This window comes from Octodon degus, unplaced genomic scaffold (assembly GCF_000260255.1).
Source record: "Octodon degus isolate 3935 unplaced genomic scaffold, OctDeg1.0 scaffold00063, whole genome shotgun sequence".
Classification (NCBI taxonomy): Eukaryota; Metazoa; Chordata; class Mammalia; order Rodentia; family Octodontidae; genus Octodon; species Octodon degus.
Window position 1 is genome coordinate 4,303,224 of NW_004524639.1, and position 13,656 is coordinate 4,316,879.

General features: G+C 35.6%; 1 protein-coding gene across 1 annotated transcript in view; it reads right to left on the reverse strand.

Moving 5' to 3' along the window:
- Nucleotides 1-13,656, reverse strand: part of Stk26 (serine/threonine kinase 26) — a 67,783-nt gene continuing 54,127 nt past the window's right edge. Inside the window, exons 4-12 of the mRNA XM_004634493.2 lie at nucleotides 13,284-13,340; nucleotides 7,393-7,501; nucleotides 7,156-7,313; nucleotides 5,954-6,139; nucleotides 4,545-4,693; nucleotides 3,344-3,437; nucleotides 2,822-2,884; nucleotides 2,604-2,740; nucleotides 1-1,764 (exon numbers count right to left, since the gene is read on the reverse strand). Of these exons, the coding sequence (XP_004634550.1) occupies nucleotides 1,740-1,764; nucleotides 2,604-2,740; nucleotides 2,822-2,884; nucleotides 3,344-3,437; nucleotides 4,545-4,693; nucleotides 5,954-6,139; nucleotides 7,156-7,313; nucleotides 7,393-7,501; nucleotides 13,284-13,340 (978 nt within the window). The 3' untranslated portion in view covers nucleotides 1-1,739. The remainder of the gene's footprint in view (nucleotides 1,765-2,603; nucleotides 2,741-2,821; nucleotides 2,885-3,343; nucleotides 3,438-4,544; nucleotides 4,694-5,953; nucleotides 6,140-7,155; nucleotides 7,314-7,392; nucleotides 7,502-13,283; nucleotides 13,341-13,656) is intronic.

Sequence of the window (13,656 nt, forward strand, 5' to 3'; positions counted from 1 at the left end):
TTGAAGATCACGAAATTTAAATATTTATTTTCAAAAGCCCCAACACACTGGAGTATACTTCACTTAGAAACAGTTTACAGGACTAATAACTATAGTGAATAAGCAATACAATTTGTATCTGTGATGCTGTTGTGCTAGAAGGTTTCAAACAATCAATCCACAAACTTGTTGCTTTCACGTTTACAAAAATATTGATTTGCTCCATGGTACGAACTGCAAAATTATTTTCAGAGCTCTACAGATTATAAACTATAATTGACTTTCAGTTACATAGCAGGCAAAATATTTAAATGAACCACTGCTTCCAAACACAATACATTAAAAGTAATTGTTACAGTATAGGCACCAATGAAAAAAATTTCTTGGCATGTGACACACAACCTTCTGAACTGTCTGGGAGAGAAAAAAAAAGATTATAGTGGCCACTTCAACAAAACTGTATTCTTTATTTGAAGAACACCTTTCTTTTAATATTTGGCAAATATTCAAATTACTTAAAAATGATTTGTGCAAAAATCAAATGTGCTGATCCAAACAATAAAATATGAACTATGAAAAGTAATTAATACCAACAATTCTACAACTACTGGTATATAACCACCATTCAGGAAATAAGCAGGCACAAAATATATCCTAGGATTAAAAGAAAAAGGTATCACCCACTTAACAGTACCATAAATAAAAATGAAAATTAACTGTACAGTCTAACTTACCTTTGTTTGGAGAGAAATCATTCTGTACTATGATTATTTTCATATGAATTGTAAAATACTCACTTAAATACCCTTTCAAATATGAACACATGATGCTTATAGAAGAACAAAAACATATAAATAGTTTATAGAACAATTTACTGCCATGACAAACATATGCTGGTAGAAGTTATATTCATTCCTGTTGATTAGCTCTTTAATCACAGGACAATTAGCTTTGATATAAGCTCTCTAAATCTAAGCATATAATATGCATTCACGTTGAAGATTTAAAGAATGAAGCCAGGCTAACTCACCCAGTGTCACCAAAAACCAATACTGGTTCTTCCTCAAATTTCTAACAGTATTGAATATGGATTAATTGCCTCTTCCATCTACCAGAGAAGATGAGTATCACACACCAAGATGTTCTTCAGTTGCTACCTGGTACCTATGAATGCTTCAAACAGGGCTCTCAAATGTGATCATCACTGAGACGCCTGAATTTGGACCAAGCTGGTGTTAAGAGTCAATACCTTCCCAGGTTTCATTTTCGAGAGCCTCTTTAAAAACTTCTACTTTAAGAAGGTATGACTTATTTCCATCTTCCCACAAAGAGTCATTTTGTTACTATGCCTGTGTACAAAAAGCTTTCTCAAACTTGATCATTTACCAGAGTGGAATATCTTAGAATGATTTTGCAAGACCTGTGTGTTTCATGAGTGTACAGCTAACTAAAGATCAAAACTTGAAAGGTGTTTCTTTTGCCACTTAAGCAATAAAGATACCTAAAAACAAAACTGCATCTCAACACACTCACTACAATATAGGTGAAAGTATAGTATTAAAAGTTATTCATCACCAAATAATCTCTTTAAAATATAAAATGATAAACACCATCACAAAATAGTTGAACAGCTTTTGCTAAATCTTCAATGTTGCAAAGATCAAAAGGCACAAGGAGCTCATGAGTAAAGCATTGATACACGAAGTAGCTTTGGTGGGTTTCTCTGGGTCCACATGAAGCAGAAGCCACTGGAAACTTTCTTAGGGGGATTGTTCTGCAGAACACCTACAAAAGTAAGAAACATTGAAGTTGATATACCATTATGCTTGTTTGTATTTCTCACTTATATATGAACGTGGTCATGAAGGAACTGATTTAGCAAACAAGATAAAATCTTTTGATTGTTGACATGTAAATACTAAAATATAAGCCTTCAATTTCATAGCTTCCAATTGATTTTCTTACAAACTGAAAAGCAGGCCAGGGAGATAGCTCAGTAGAATAAGTGCTTGCCTAGCAAGCGTAAGGTTCTGAGTTCAATCCCTGGTACTGCAAAAAACAAACAAACAAAAAGTAGATGAGAGTTTTTCTATTATAACCAAAGGGATCTTAAGCGGGCTTTTGGAGTCCAAGTGAGCTAAAATGCATAGGAACATCTATGAGAGTGTGTGACTTTATAGGGCACTCAGTTTGGAACAACTTGATCCCAAGGGCATCAGGAATACAAGCAAATACAGAGGAACACTGAGAAGAGACACAGTGGACTTAGAGTGGAATTTGTGTAACTTTTTATACAGCTTGCTTTAGCTAAGGAATGTGTGTGTGTATATTTATACAAAAGTCACACCGTGCCTGTTTGGCAAGCATACACTTAAGGTCTTGAGTTTGATTCCTGTACCAAAAAAAGTCTAGTGGAAGATTTTTTTTTCTATTTGGAAGAAAGATTTTTAATAGCATAACTTTTTGAACAAAATGAGCAACAACCAAAACTGTTCTGATGCACACAATGATTAAAAAATAATTTTGTAGGAATAATTTCAATGACTGCATCAAAATATATTGCATTGCAAATTTATATCTAATAAAAAATCAACATTATAGTTAAAATGACACTTCAAACTTACTTTTGAAATTTTTCAATTAATTTTTTCACCATTTTATCTGTAATGCCTGGGCAGGCAGCTTCAGCCACGGCAATACTTTTCTCAAGTTCTTCAATTGCTTGATTTCTGCTTGCATTATTCGCATCCTGCTGTTTAAGCTGAGAAAGATTGATAGCTATAATATTTAAAGTACTGTCCTACTTAAAATAGATATCTAGTGCTAAAGAACCTGCACTTACCTCAGCAAATGCAGGTGTGATTATCATAGACAAGCAGCTTAGGGTTTGTACAAGGTCTTGCTCCTTTGAATAAATAAATATGTTATACATATAAAATTACAATAATCATTCATGGTTTTCCTACTTGTTCTGTAAAACATGTGAACTACTTGGACTACCTCCCTCAAGACAGAGGATAGGGCAAGTCTCTATATTTTCTTCCTATCACTAAATTCCATCCATCAACCATGAGGCTTTCTCTTCTACAATTACAGTAGATGTCAATGCTACTTTAGGCTTTTCTAAATGTAGGTGAATTGCATTAAAGACCCGAATATTATTTTATATCTTTACATTTTGTCTTAATTGCTTTAAATCTGAAGACAAATGGAGAGTACTGTATACACAGTGAGGAAAACAGACATTTGGAGATCTTAAATTCTAATTAGCTTTATAGTTTCATTGTAGTCTTATCATATTCTAACTAGCATGATAGTCTCAGTGTAGTCTATGAAAGGGAGCTAATCATCTCCATATACATACGGCCCCATTCTGTAGTTTCTTGGGATCAGGCTTCTTCCGCACAGTGGTGAAACTCCATTCAGGGTGAGTATTATTTTCCCTGCTGCTGGATTCCCTAAGGAGATTGACAAAAACACCTCTATAAATTCCTAAATAATTCAGCATAGAAAAAATGCCAAATCAATGAAGCAGAATCTGAAGAGATAATTATCCCAGTGTTTAACAACTTACAGTATAAAAAAAGCATTTGATCACAGTTTGGGGAAGATACATTTTACTGAAGAGTAGCAGGGCTTCTCTGCTCTGAATGTGTGGCAGATTCCCACGTGGAGAGCTGCTGCACATATAATCCCCCCTGAGGACTGAATCAGGATCTGCAGTAGCACTGCTGGGTTTTTAAGTGTCCACTAGGGGATTCTTATGGGCAGCTAGGGCTAACAGTCTCTGGAATGCAGTATAAACTATGCTGATATATTGTATACATTTAAAATTTGGGGCAATTTCTCATACATGCAGGAATCAGTCTTAGATAAAGAAATTTAGTGCTGTCTTTGTGCCAGTTTACTTAGTGAAAATATAAATTCTGATATAGCCTACTGATACACCTAATCAAAATTAAGTGAAGGAGTTAGAGATTGAATGCTGCCATGGGAAAAAAAAAACACCCACTGTAATCTGTTTTTAAAGGATGAAACATGCCAGGGATCGAACCTAGGGCTTCGTGCACAGTAGCACTCTACTACCAAGCTATATTCCCAGCCTCCATCAAGGAATATGGACATGTACCAGTCTGATCAGAGATTGGAACATGGCCAAGAGGTGGAAAGTCTTGCAGGTCTGTTTTCCACAGGGATCTTTCAGGTTGTTATCCAAATATGGGAAGACAATGTCTTGTTACTTTTTGTAAACTAAGATAACACCTTTAATTGAATCTTTTTCTCAAATTTTGTAATATACTCAAGTATCCACTAGGGGTTAGACCAAGACCATTCAAAACTAGAACTAGTCACTTCCAACAAGAAAAAAGAAATCTTTCTAAATTCATAATATTCTACAGACAGGGACTGAAAAGGACTCTCATGGGTTCTAAAGTGAAACTTCATTTTAACACTTCAGAATGTGCTTTATATTTTCCTGGGGAACAAGCATCCTGGATTGCTGCTAAAGGATACACTGTATTAAAATGGGCTTCTTATATAAAAATTAAATAATCTGTACATACGAATCGGAGCCCTCAGAATCAGATTCATCATCGCTGTGTCCTTCTGCTTTCCATCTCTTAAATCGGTCTATCAGTTCGGTCAGGTAAGAAGTCTTCTTCGAATTTTTTACAATGAATTTATGTTTCAGAAGTTCTTTAGCTGTAGGACGCTAAGGCATAGGATGAAGGATGTATGACTATTTGAAGGCTCTTTATAATTGCAAGAGGTGGTAAAAAATCACTGAAATCATTACATAGAAAGTTAGAAAAATAAGTCTATGGATATGAGGACCCTAATTTGCTAAAGCTCAGTAGCAAACCAGCAGGAAAGCAACATATGGCAGGATTTAGGAATTGAAAATTGAAAAACACTTGACCATAATGCTTTATAATACTTTATTACATTTACTGTAAGTTGAAAAATTCACAAAACCCAGTGAGGCTGTAATTTTGTTATCATCTGTACATATTTTAAAACCCCCTAATTTTGTTATTATCTGCCCACGTCTTACAAGCCCTTCCATATCTGGCAACAATTTCTATTGCATCTAAATGCAAATACCAGATGCTGTGAGGGGTATTTTCCTTCCAGCACTTTATTAGTATCAGAATGCTTATTATTAACTTAAAACAGTTATATCAAGTTTAGACAGATTTTGCATCTTTCTAGGCTCCAGAAGACAGCAACAGTAAAACAACGATAATAAAACTTGCCAAGTAAATGAGAGGAGCTCCCTAGATGAGGAAAAGAATAAAACTTGATGTTGGAGTTTCTAAACATTTAATATAAAAATACTTAAACATAAATATACACCTATAATATTCAATAACGGAACTTAGAAAAAATGGGGTACACCGATGAATGTCCATTTTGTATCTGTGTATTCAAAGTGGTTAGGATAGATATATAGTTTCATTCTCTTAATGAATAGAATGACTTGTTCTAATGGGGTTTGTAAATAGGATCACAAGTCCGCATCTTGTACAGCAATTAATCACTAAGAAGAATATATGCAGTGTATTATTTGTTGAAACTGTACTTCCGATTTGATTTAAAACTGTCTCATTGCTATCTATTTATCAATAAAATTTTGGAAAAAAAATAAATATAAATGACATGATAAATGAAAACATGGTTGTAAGAATCACTGAGAATATTTATACATGTGACTTAATAATGGCATAAATTCAAATGCATTTTATTTCCTGAATGTCTTCCTTGAAGTAGGAAGTGATCAATAGAATAAATAGGAAGTAGGGGGCCAAGAAAAAGATTTAGGGAAAGGAGAAAATGAACTAAGGATCTGTATAAGAAGATCTTGGATGGGTCTTCGACCATTTTCATGAACACTCTAATCCCCTTTGTAGAAAAGCCAGCTTTGCCATAAGTAGTAACACAAGAAAAACAAGTAAAAGCAATGTATACTCACAAATGATGGATCTTTATTCAGGCAAGCATCAATAAACTCTTTAAAAGACTTAGTAAAGTCTCCAACAAGAGTGGGAGGATTGTTTTTTGGAATAAGAAACAGAACTCTCATTGGGTGCATGTCCGAGTTGGGTGGCTCTCCCTTGGCAAGTTCGATGGCAGTAATTCCCAACGACCAGATGTCGGCCTACGGTAAGACAAGGGCCAAAATGTATCACCTCAAACTCCATTCCAGCTTACTGCCGCATGCTAGTCTGTACAGTGCACTGACTGTATGAAAACTTCTCAAGAAATATGGTCTACAATTTTACTTATAGCATTGAATTATTAAAAATGTTATTGAATTCCATACTTTACTGTGCCAGGTACCATTCTAGGGACAGAGGATTTGGGTGATGAACAAGGCACACACAAATCTCTGTTTTCGAGGAGCTTGCTTTCTTGGCAAGACAGCAGTGTTTATCTAAAATAGGTGAGTAAGTGAGTCAGATAGTACTGCGTTCTGTGAGGAAAGTAACAAAGTGGAATGAGGTTCTACTGAAGGATAGGGCCAAGAGGTTGTAAATTTATAGAGGCTGGCCTGGGAAATATCTCTATGTAGGTCCATGCAGTGACCTGATGAGGAGAAGCGTTATTCTGGACAAAGGAAAGGGCAACTGTAAAGCTCCCGCCACTGGGGTTTACTTGCTGGCTTTAAGAACAATGAGACATGTATGGCTAAAGCAGACAGAGTAAAAGCAGACAGGAGATGCGGCTGGAGAGGCAGTCAGTGGCAGATCATGTCGGAGTCTTGCATGACACAGTAAGAACTTTGGACTTGTATTCCAAGTGAGATTTAAATCCACTGAAGTGAGGGTTGAAATATTACCAGCATCAGGGAATTTATGATTAAGCAACAAAATATGACATAAATCTTCCTTAAGAAACACTTGAAAATGAAGGAAAAATAAGACAGTCAATTAACCCAGCCAGCAGGTTTATATAAATTTATTATAGAAACAGCTTAGCTGAGCACGGTGGCACATGCCTATAACTCCAACTATTTGAGAGGGTGAGGCAGGCAGATCACAACTTCAAACTTAGGACAATTTAGCCAGACTCTGAAAGTAAATAAAATTAAAAGGGCTGGTATGTAGCTCAGCACTCCCTGGTTTTGAACCCCAGTACTGGGGTACCCCATGTTTTGTACAGGTGATACTTTACTTTTGAATCATAAGCAGATTGCTGAATAACTTCTGGAGCCATCCAAAATGGAGTTCCCACAAAGGTGTTTCTTTTAATTTGTGTATCAGTCAGCTGTCCAGCAACTCCAAAGTCAGCAAGTTTAACATCTCCTTGCTCGGAGAGTAAGACATTAGCAGCTAGGAAACAAAGGAGAACACCCTTCAGTTCTTCAGAATGCATGTATTTTTCTCAGGTTCGTATCAGACATTTGCATACCTTTTATGTCGCGGTGAATTTTCTTTTCCGAATGCAGATAGTCCAGACCCTTCAAAATTTCCTTTAGCATAGTAGCAATCTGGAACTCATCAAACGGACCAGCTCGCAGCTTAAGGGGAAAAACACACACTGACACACATGCTTAAAAATTTGCAAAATTAAAATTCAAAATTGATACATTAGAAATAAGGGAATCACTTAGCTATAAGACACAGTTGTGCTTATTAAAGTAATACTTAAGCAAATGAAGAAAAAATTTAAATGTAGAGGAAAAAAGTAAAAAGAGTTTTAAGACAAAGGGCTGAATAGGTTTTTACATGATTAAATTTAATCTTGAAAGGCAGTACAAGCATTTTACCTAGATACTGGCTCAAAATTTAGAGGTTCCTAAAATTTTGAGCAAAGATTTAACAAATAGGTTTAAATAAAGATAGAACTAGCTATGGCTCTTTTTTTTTTTCAGAAGAGAAAATTTACATTTTTCATTTTCAGTTAATAAAATATTCTAAATATTGACATTGGACTGACTTTTATATCAGACAGCCTACAGTATTTCTGCAGCAACTATTTGATCATATGGGCTGCCTGTGGCATCATTCTTAGCATTTCCCTGTTTCAATAATATTGTAAGGAATAGAGCCTTTCTGACTCTCAAATTTTAAGTTTGGTCAGGAATATAATAATCAAACTATTCAGACTTTCTTTGTAGAAAAAAGAAGGCAAATCAAGGATGGATAATATTTTTAAAATAAATGGAAAAAAAATGGAACACATTTCCTTTTCTTTCGCCATCCCCACACCAAAGCCAGGAGCTCCAAACCAGAATACAAGGAAAGTAATGATTAAGTTTCAGAAGAATTTGTAATGGAATATTTGAAAGTTTCTCTTTAAAACACGTGGTTATTTTAAAATTCTGGTACCTCATAAAGCACAAACAGTGGACTGTACAATGTTATTACAGGAAAGGGTGGGATTTGAAAGTCAGAACGGAGATGAAGTTCTGTTTGCTGGAAAGCGGGAAGAGGTTGGTGAAAATCAAACATTGCCTACTTTGCCCTCAGACTGGGAGGGATTCACAGCTCTTTGGCACCTTATGTATTTCATCTTTCATGAATGCTGTATTTATGCTGAATAAAAAGTACTTTCATGTTGAAATTTAACAGCTTAAAATAGAACCCATGCTTCGGTCTCACCATTTAATATTAACTGTGGTCTAGGTATATAGTTTACTCTAGGGATATCTGTTATTCATGAAGTCTCTTCCCTAGGTAACATTATGTATTTACTTTTAAATCTATTGATTTCTACTCTAAAATCTTATTATTTTAAAAAGCAAGGATTAAATTTTCATCTAAATGATGAAAATACTTTCTTGACCACTGACACTAAAATTCTGGAAGATGATCAAACAACTGGACAAACTGATATTTATTTAAGGCTGGTACTTACTATGCCCTAATCGGAAAATGCTTCCAGGGCCCTTGGTTACTTAATAAATTGAGCAAGACCCATGTAAAGGGTGAACCAGCATCCTAATATGCTTCTAAATGTGGCGCAGTTAAGCCACTATCTTATACAATTTAAAAATATTTAAGTAAAACTAGGATCATAAAGACTCATTAGCTTACATCTGCACTTCGGGTTCAGTTGAAAATTCAATAAAAGTAAAACCTCAAATAACTACATGTTGGAAAAGGATGGGAGGGAAGATTATGGCAGGGATATCCTGTGGTGGAATTTTTCTGCTTCACTACTATGCAGAAAAATGCCTCAAACCTGTGCTTACAATATGTCTTTAGCGCCACTGGTACTGATGAGAAAGGACAGCAAAGGAGTGTGCAAAGGTAGATGAACATGTGTTCGTTTTATTGTTTTTCCTCAGTATTTGAGCTCAAACTTACAGTGCTTTAAACTGCTATATCCATAGTCCCCTTTTTTATTTTGAAAATAATTGTATTTTTATTTCCCTAAATCATCCAGCCTGTTCTTGAACTTTCACTCCTGGTTTAGCCTCTCAAGTAGCTGGGATTAAAAACATGCACCGCCATGGCCATCATGGAGTTTTTCTGGGGGGTGGGGATTAAATTTGCAATACATCATGGGGAAAGATAACACTGAGATCTTGGTCTGCACCTTTGGAGTGAATACCTGAACTGCTCTCCACTGACCAAAAACTTTGCCATGTCTCTAAAGGGAATAGCTGCGTCAGGGGACAGGGAGTTGGCCTCATGTAATTTACCTCTATTGTCAAATATTTCTATTTGGCAGCAGATTGCCCTAAAACACATCTGCTCCTTAAAGACTGTCTACTGTGGGACAGCGGATGCTTCTCCACACTCATTCGACTGCAAGCTAGTCCTTAAGGCAATGTGCTATATTTATCCTTCTTTAGAGTTACCTAGTTGTTTCTAGGTCTTTTTTCTTGATCTTCGTATTTTGCTCTGTTTACCATATTGTACGTGTTTTGTTGCAAGCCACTGAATTTTTTTTAAAGAATTGGGTAAGATTATGTAAAATAATATACTACATATATTAGTAGTATATATACAATATATACTATCAGTAGTATATGTTCAAGAGGATACAATGATCTGAGGATACAAGTGAATGCTGGAACACCTGGACACCATACATAAGACTCTGAGTTAAATCCCCAGTACCATAAAAACTCTGCTTACATGCAACCAATGGGTTTTCAAGGATGAAAGAGACTTCTGAGGGACACCATATATAATGTTGACATAAATTGATGCCCTAAACTTAAGGTATACCATTAGCCAGGCACTATTTTAAGCGATAAACATTTCACTCAACATGGCTCTTATTTTCTCATTCCTGGTACCAGGGCCCTTCTCTGTACCTGTCTTTCAGATTCCCAGAATGGTAGGATTCATTTGTATATGATTATTCATAGAGAAGCAACAGTATAATGTTTCCCTTCGAAGTTCTAATTCAATGAAAAGCATAATTCAATTACAATATTACATTGTAGAGGCAGCACACTTTTTTCTTCTTTCCTTTTTTAAAATTGCATCTATTTATTATTTAGTTAGTTAGTTGGTAGTGGTGCTTCAAACCAAGGGATATTTCACAAGCTACACCTCAGGTCTTTTAATTTTTTAAATTTTGATTTAGTAACATAGAGTCTTGCTAAATTTCTCCCAATTTTTTTTGGTGGTCCCAGGGATTGAACTCAGGACCTTATGCTTGCCAGGCAAGCACTTACTCCACTGAGCTATCTCCCCAGCCTTAAATTTCTAAATTGAACATGCTGGCTAAAACTTGGGATCCTCTTGATTTAGCCTTCCAGAGTGCTGGGCTTACAGGTGTACACTGCCACATCCAGCTTAATCCAGCTTCTTTAGTGAACAGTAGAGGAAATAAAGTAAAAAAGATGTTATCTTGTCCAATATGAGTCAACTGGTTAATGGCAGAACTGAAACTAAAACCTAGGTCTTCAAGTGCTTAGCCAATACACTGTCAACATTTTCATTCATTCAATTTATACTAACTGCCATTGCCGTTGGTTCTCGTTAGGGAGAGATGAGAATGACAGGATGAGATGAAGAACTCACATTCACTGAAGAGATTTCATAAAACTGAACAAATTACATGTAGGGAGTCAGACTAGGTCATTAGTTGGGGGTTATGCCAGTATACAATACTATTGACCATTCTGAAAACCAGTGTGGACTAGCTTTGCCAGTGCCTACAAAATGGGTGACCAGGTAAGGTAACTGATAACTGCAAAGGCCTATCAATATTTGAATAGTGAAAGGAAGCTCACAGAGCATTTGAGAGGCTTCTTGTAGGGCTAATGAACAAACTATTGTATAATAAGACTCTGACAAGGCAAATAGGAATGAAATTATTAAACTTCAAGAAGAAAATGAAACCTGACTCTCTATGTAAGAAGGATTATTATATGAAGAAATACCAGTGTGTTCTCTAACTAGAAACAAAAGAAAGAAAAAATGAACATGAGCTTGAGGATGTAAGAATTAGACACAAAGAAGGATTACCAAACTTAGCAACTGATTAAACTGAAATGAATTCCTAGAAGTAGATGAGGCTCTCCATCAAGTTTAATTACCATTTCTTTCAAATAGTGTAAGTATGGCTCTGTCTAAAAGAAATAAAATCTCTATATGGTCATTTTTGTTCATAGGATTATTTGAAACCTGTAGTCACTAGCAGTTAGGGTTAAAGCCTTTGAAAAATATTTAATCATTTTCAGTTAGGAAAATTCATCTCCACTTAAAAATAATTAAAATATTACTTGATCTTTATCAAAATAGCTTTTTTTCTGAGAATCAGCATGCTCTATAATTTTAAAGGCAGAAGCAATGCAAATTAAATGTCATATAATATTAAAGATGGAAGAAAATTTGGAAACAACTTAGGCAACTTCCTCTCCCCCCTCCCTTTAACCCTTTCTTCTCCTCTTTTCCTTTCTGCATTGCTGGGAATCAAATCCAGGGCCTTCTGCAAACCAGGGAAGGACTCTACCACTGAGCCATATCTCAGCCCTTTAGTGCAACTTCTTTGCTTCACAGGACACCCAGGTTCAGGGAATGCATGGGTCTGGTTCCCAGTCACAGATTTAACTGAGTAGTGTCAGCCCTGTAGCTCAAACCTTCACAGATTGGCCTACTTATAATTCCACCACAAATACTGATTTTTCTTAATTCGTGCTGCATGTCAAATATGTCATAGTAGTAAAGATCTGGAAGGGGAAACCAGTCTTGACAGGCTCACACAAGCCAGGCAGGGGGCAATGAATTTCTCAAGGGCATCCTGCTTATGAACACATTTTCATTGGGTGAACCTATTCCTGCACTATGAAAGACCTTAGCATTCTGATTTCTGCCCACTACATTAGCACTAGCGCTTCAATTCTTTATAAAACCAAATGATATCATATTTCTATATGATCTATATGACCGATAGAGGAGCAGAGAGAACTCTATGGAAAACTGTTCCTGGTCAAGCCCCTAGAACTAAGTCTTGGTTAGTTCAGGCTTCTGTAACAGAATACCTCAGACTGAGTGACTAAGACAACAAACACCATTTTCTCACAGTTGTGGAGGCCGGGATGTCCAAGATCAAGGTGCCAGAAATTGGTGTCTGGTAAGAGCACTCATCCTGGTGACCTTATGAGCTAGAAATCTCTCTGAGATTTCCATTCTGAAGATACTGCTACCATAACTGAGGGCTCTCCACTCTCATGACCTAGTTGCCTTTCAAGTTCCTACCTTCCAATAGTATCCCATAGGACAAAAAGTTTCAACATGGCAATTTTAGGGGACACAAACATTCAATTTATAATTACTTTCATGACAGTTATCTCAATTATATAATTTTAAAAAATCTAAGAATACTCAATGTTATTGGAAACTGACAGTCATTGGTATTTATCCACTTCTAATTTGAGGGACTTAATTTTATCTTTTTTGATTGTACCAGGGATTGAACTCAGGACCTTGTACTTTCCAGGCAGGTACTTATGCCAGTAAATTATATCCCTGGCCCCAATTTTATTAAGCTATTAGCATTTCTTATAAACTCTCAGACTGGGGGCTGGGGAGATGGCTCAGTAGAATAAGCACTTGCCCGGCAAACACAAGGACCTGAGTTCAATCCCCAGTTCCTCCAAAAAATAAAAAAAAAAACAAAAAAAAATTAAAAATTAAAAAAAATAAACTCTCAGACTGTCAGCAACAAGCTCAAGTTTGTAATACAGCTGTATCTGAATAAGAGTAGTGGTCCTGACTAAAAGATTTAATTTCAACATATTAACTAAAATAACCACATAGTTTGCTTAAATGTCATTGCTTAATTCAATTAAAATAAAAACATATGGGTGAATTTATACATCTTAAAATACTTACAAGATCCAGTGCTGAGCCACCACCTAGGTATTCCATTATTATCCATAATTTTGAACCCTGTAAAGCCATAGAACAATTGAATATTTGTAAACCAGAGTCCAATAATATACAAGCAAAAATGTTAAATTGTACATACTAACACAGAGATTCTAAAACATAGGTTTTAAAGCACAACACAATATATTTTTCTATAAAATGCTACACAATGAAAAGTAAACTTCTGTGGCTAACCTCTGGAAAATCTACTTAGCTTTTCATTAAACTAAGCAAATAAAAGCACTGTTTCTTAGTGTTGAACTACTAGAAAGTTGTAATACAAAATAAGGCCCTCAACTACCAACACTTTTTTCATTTTTTAAATTTTATTTTATTT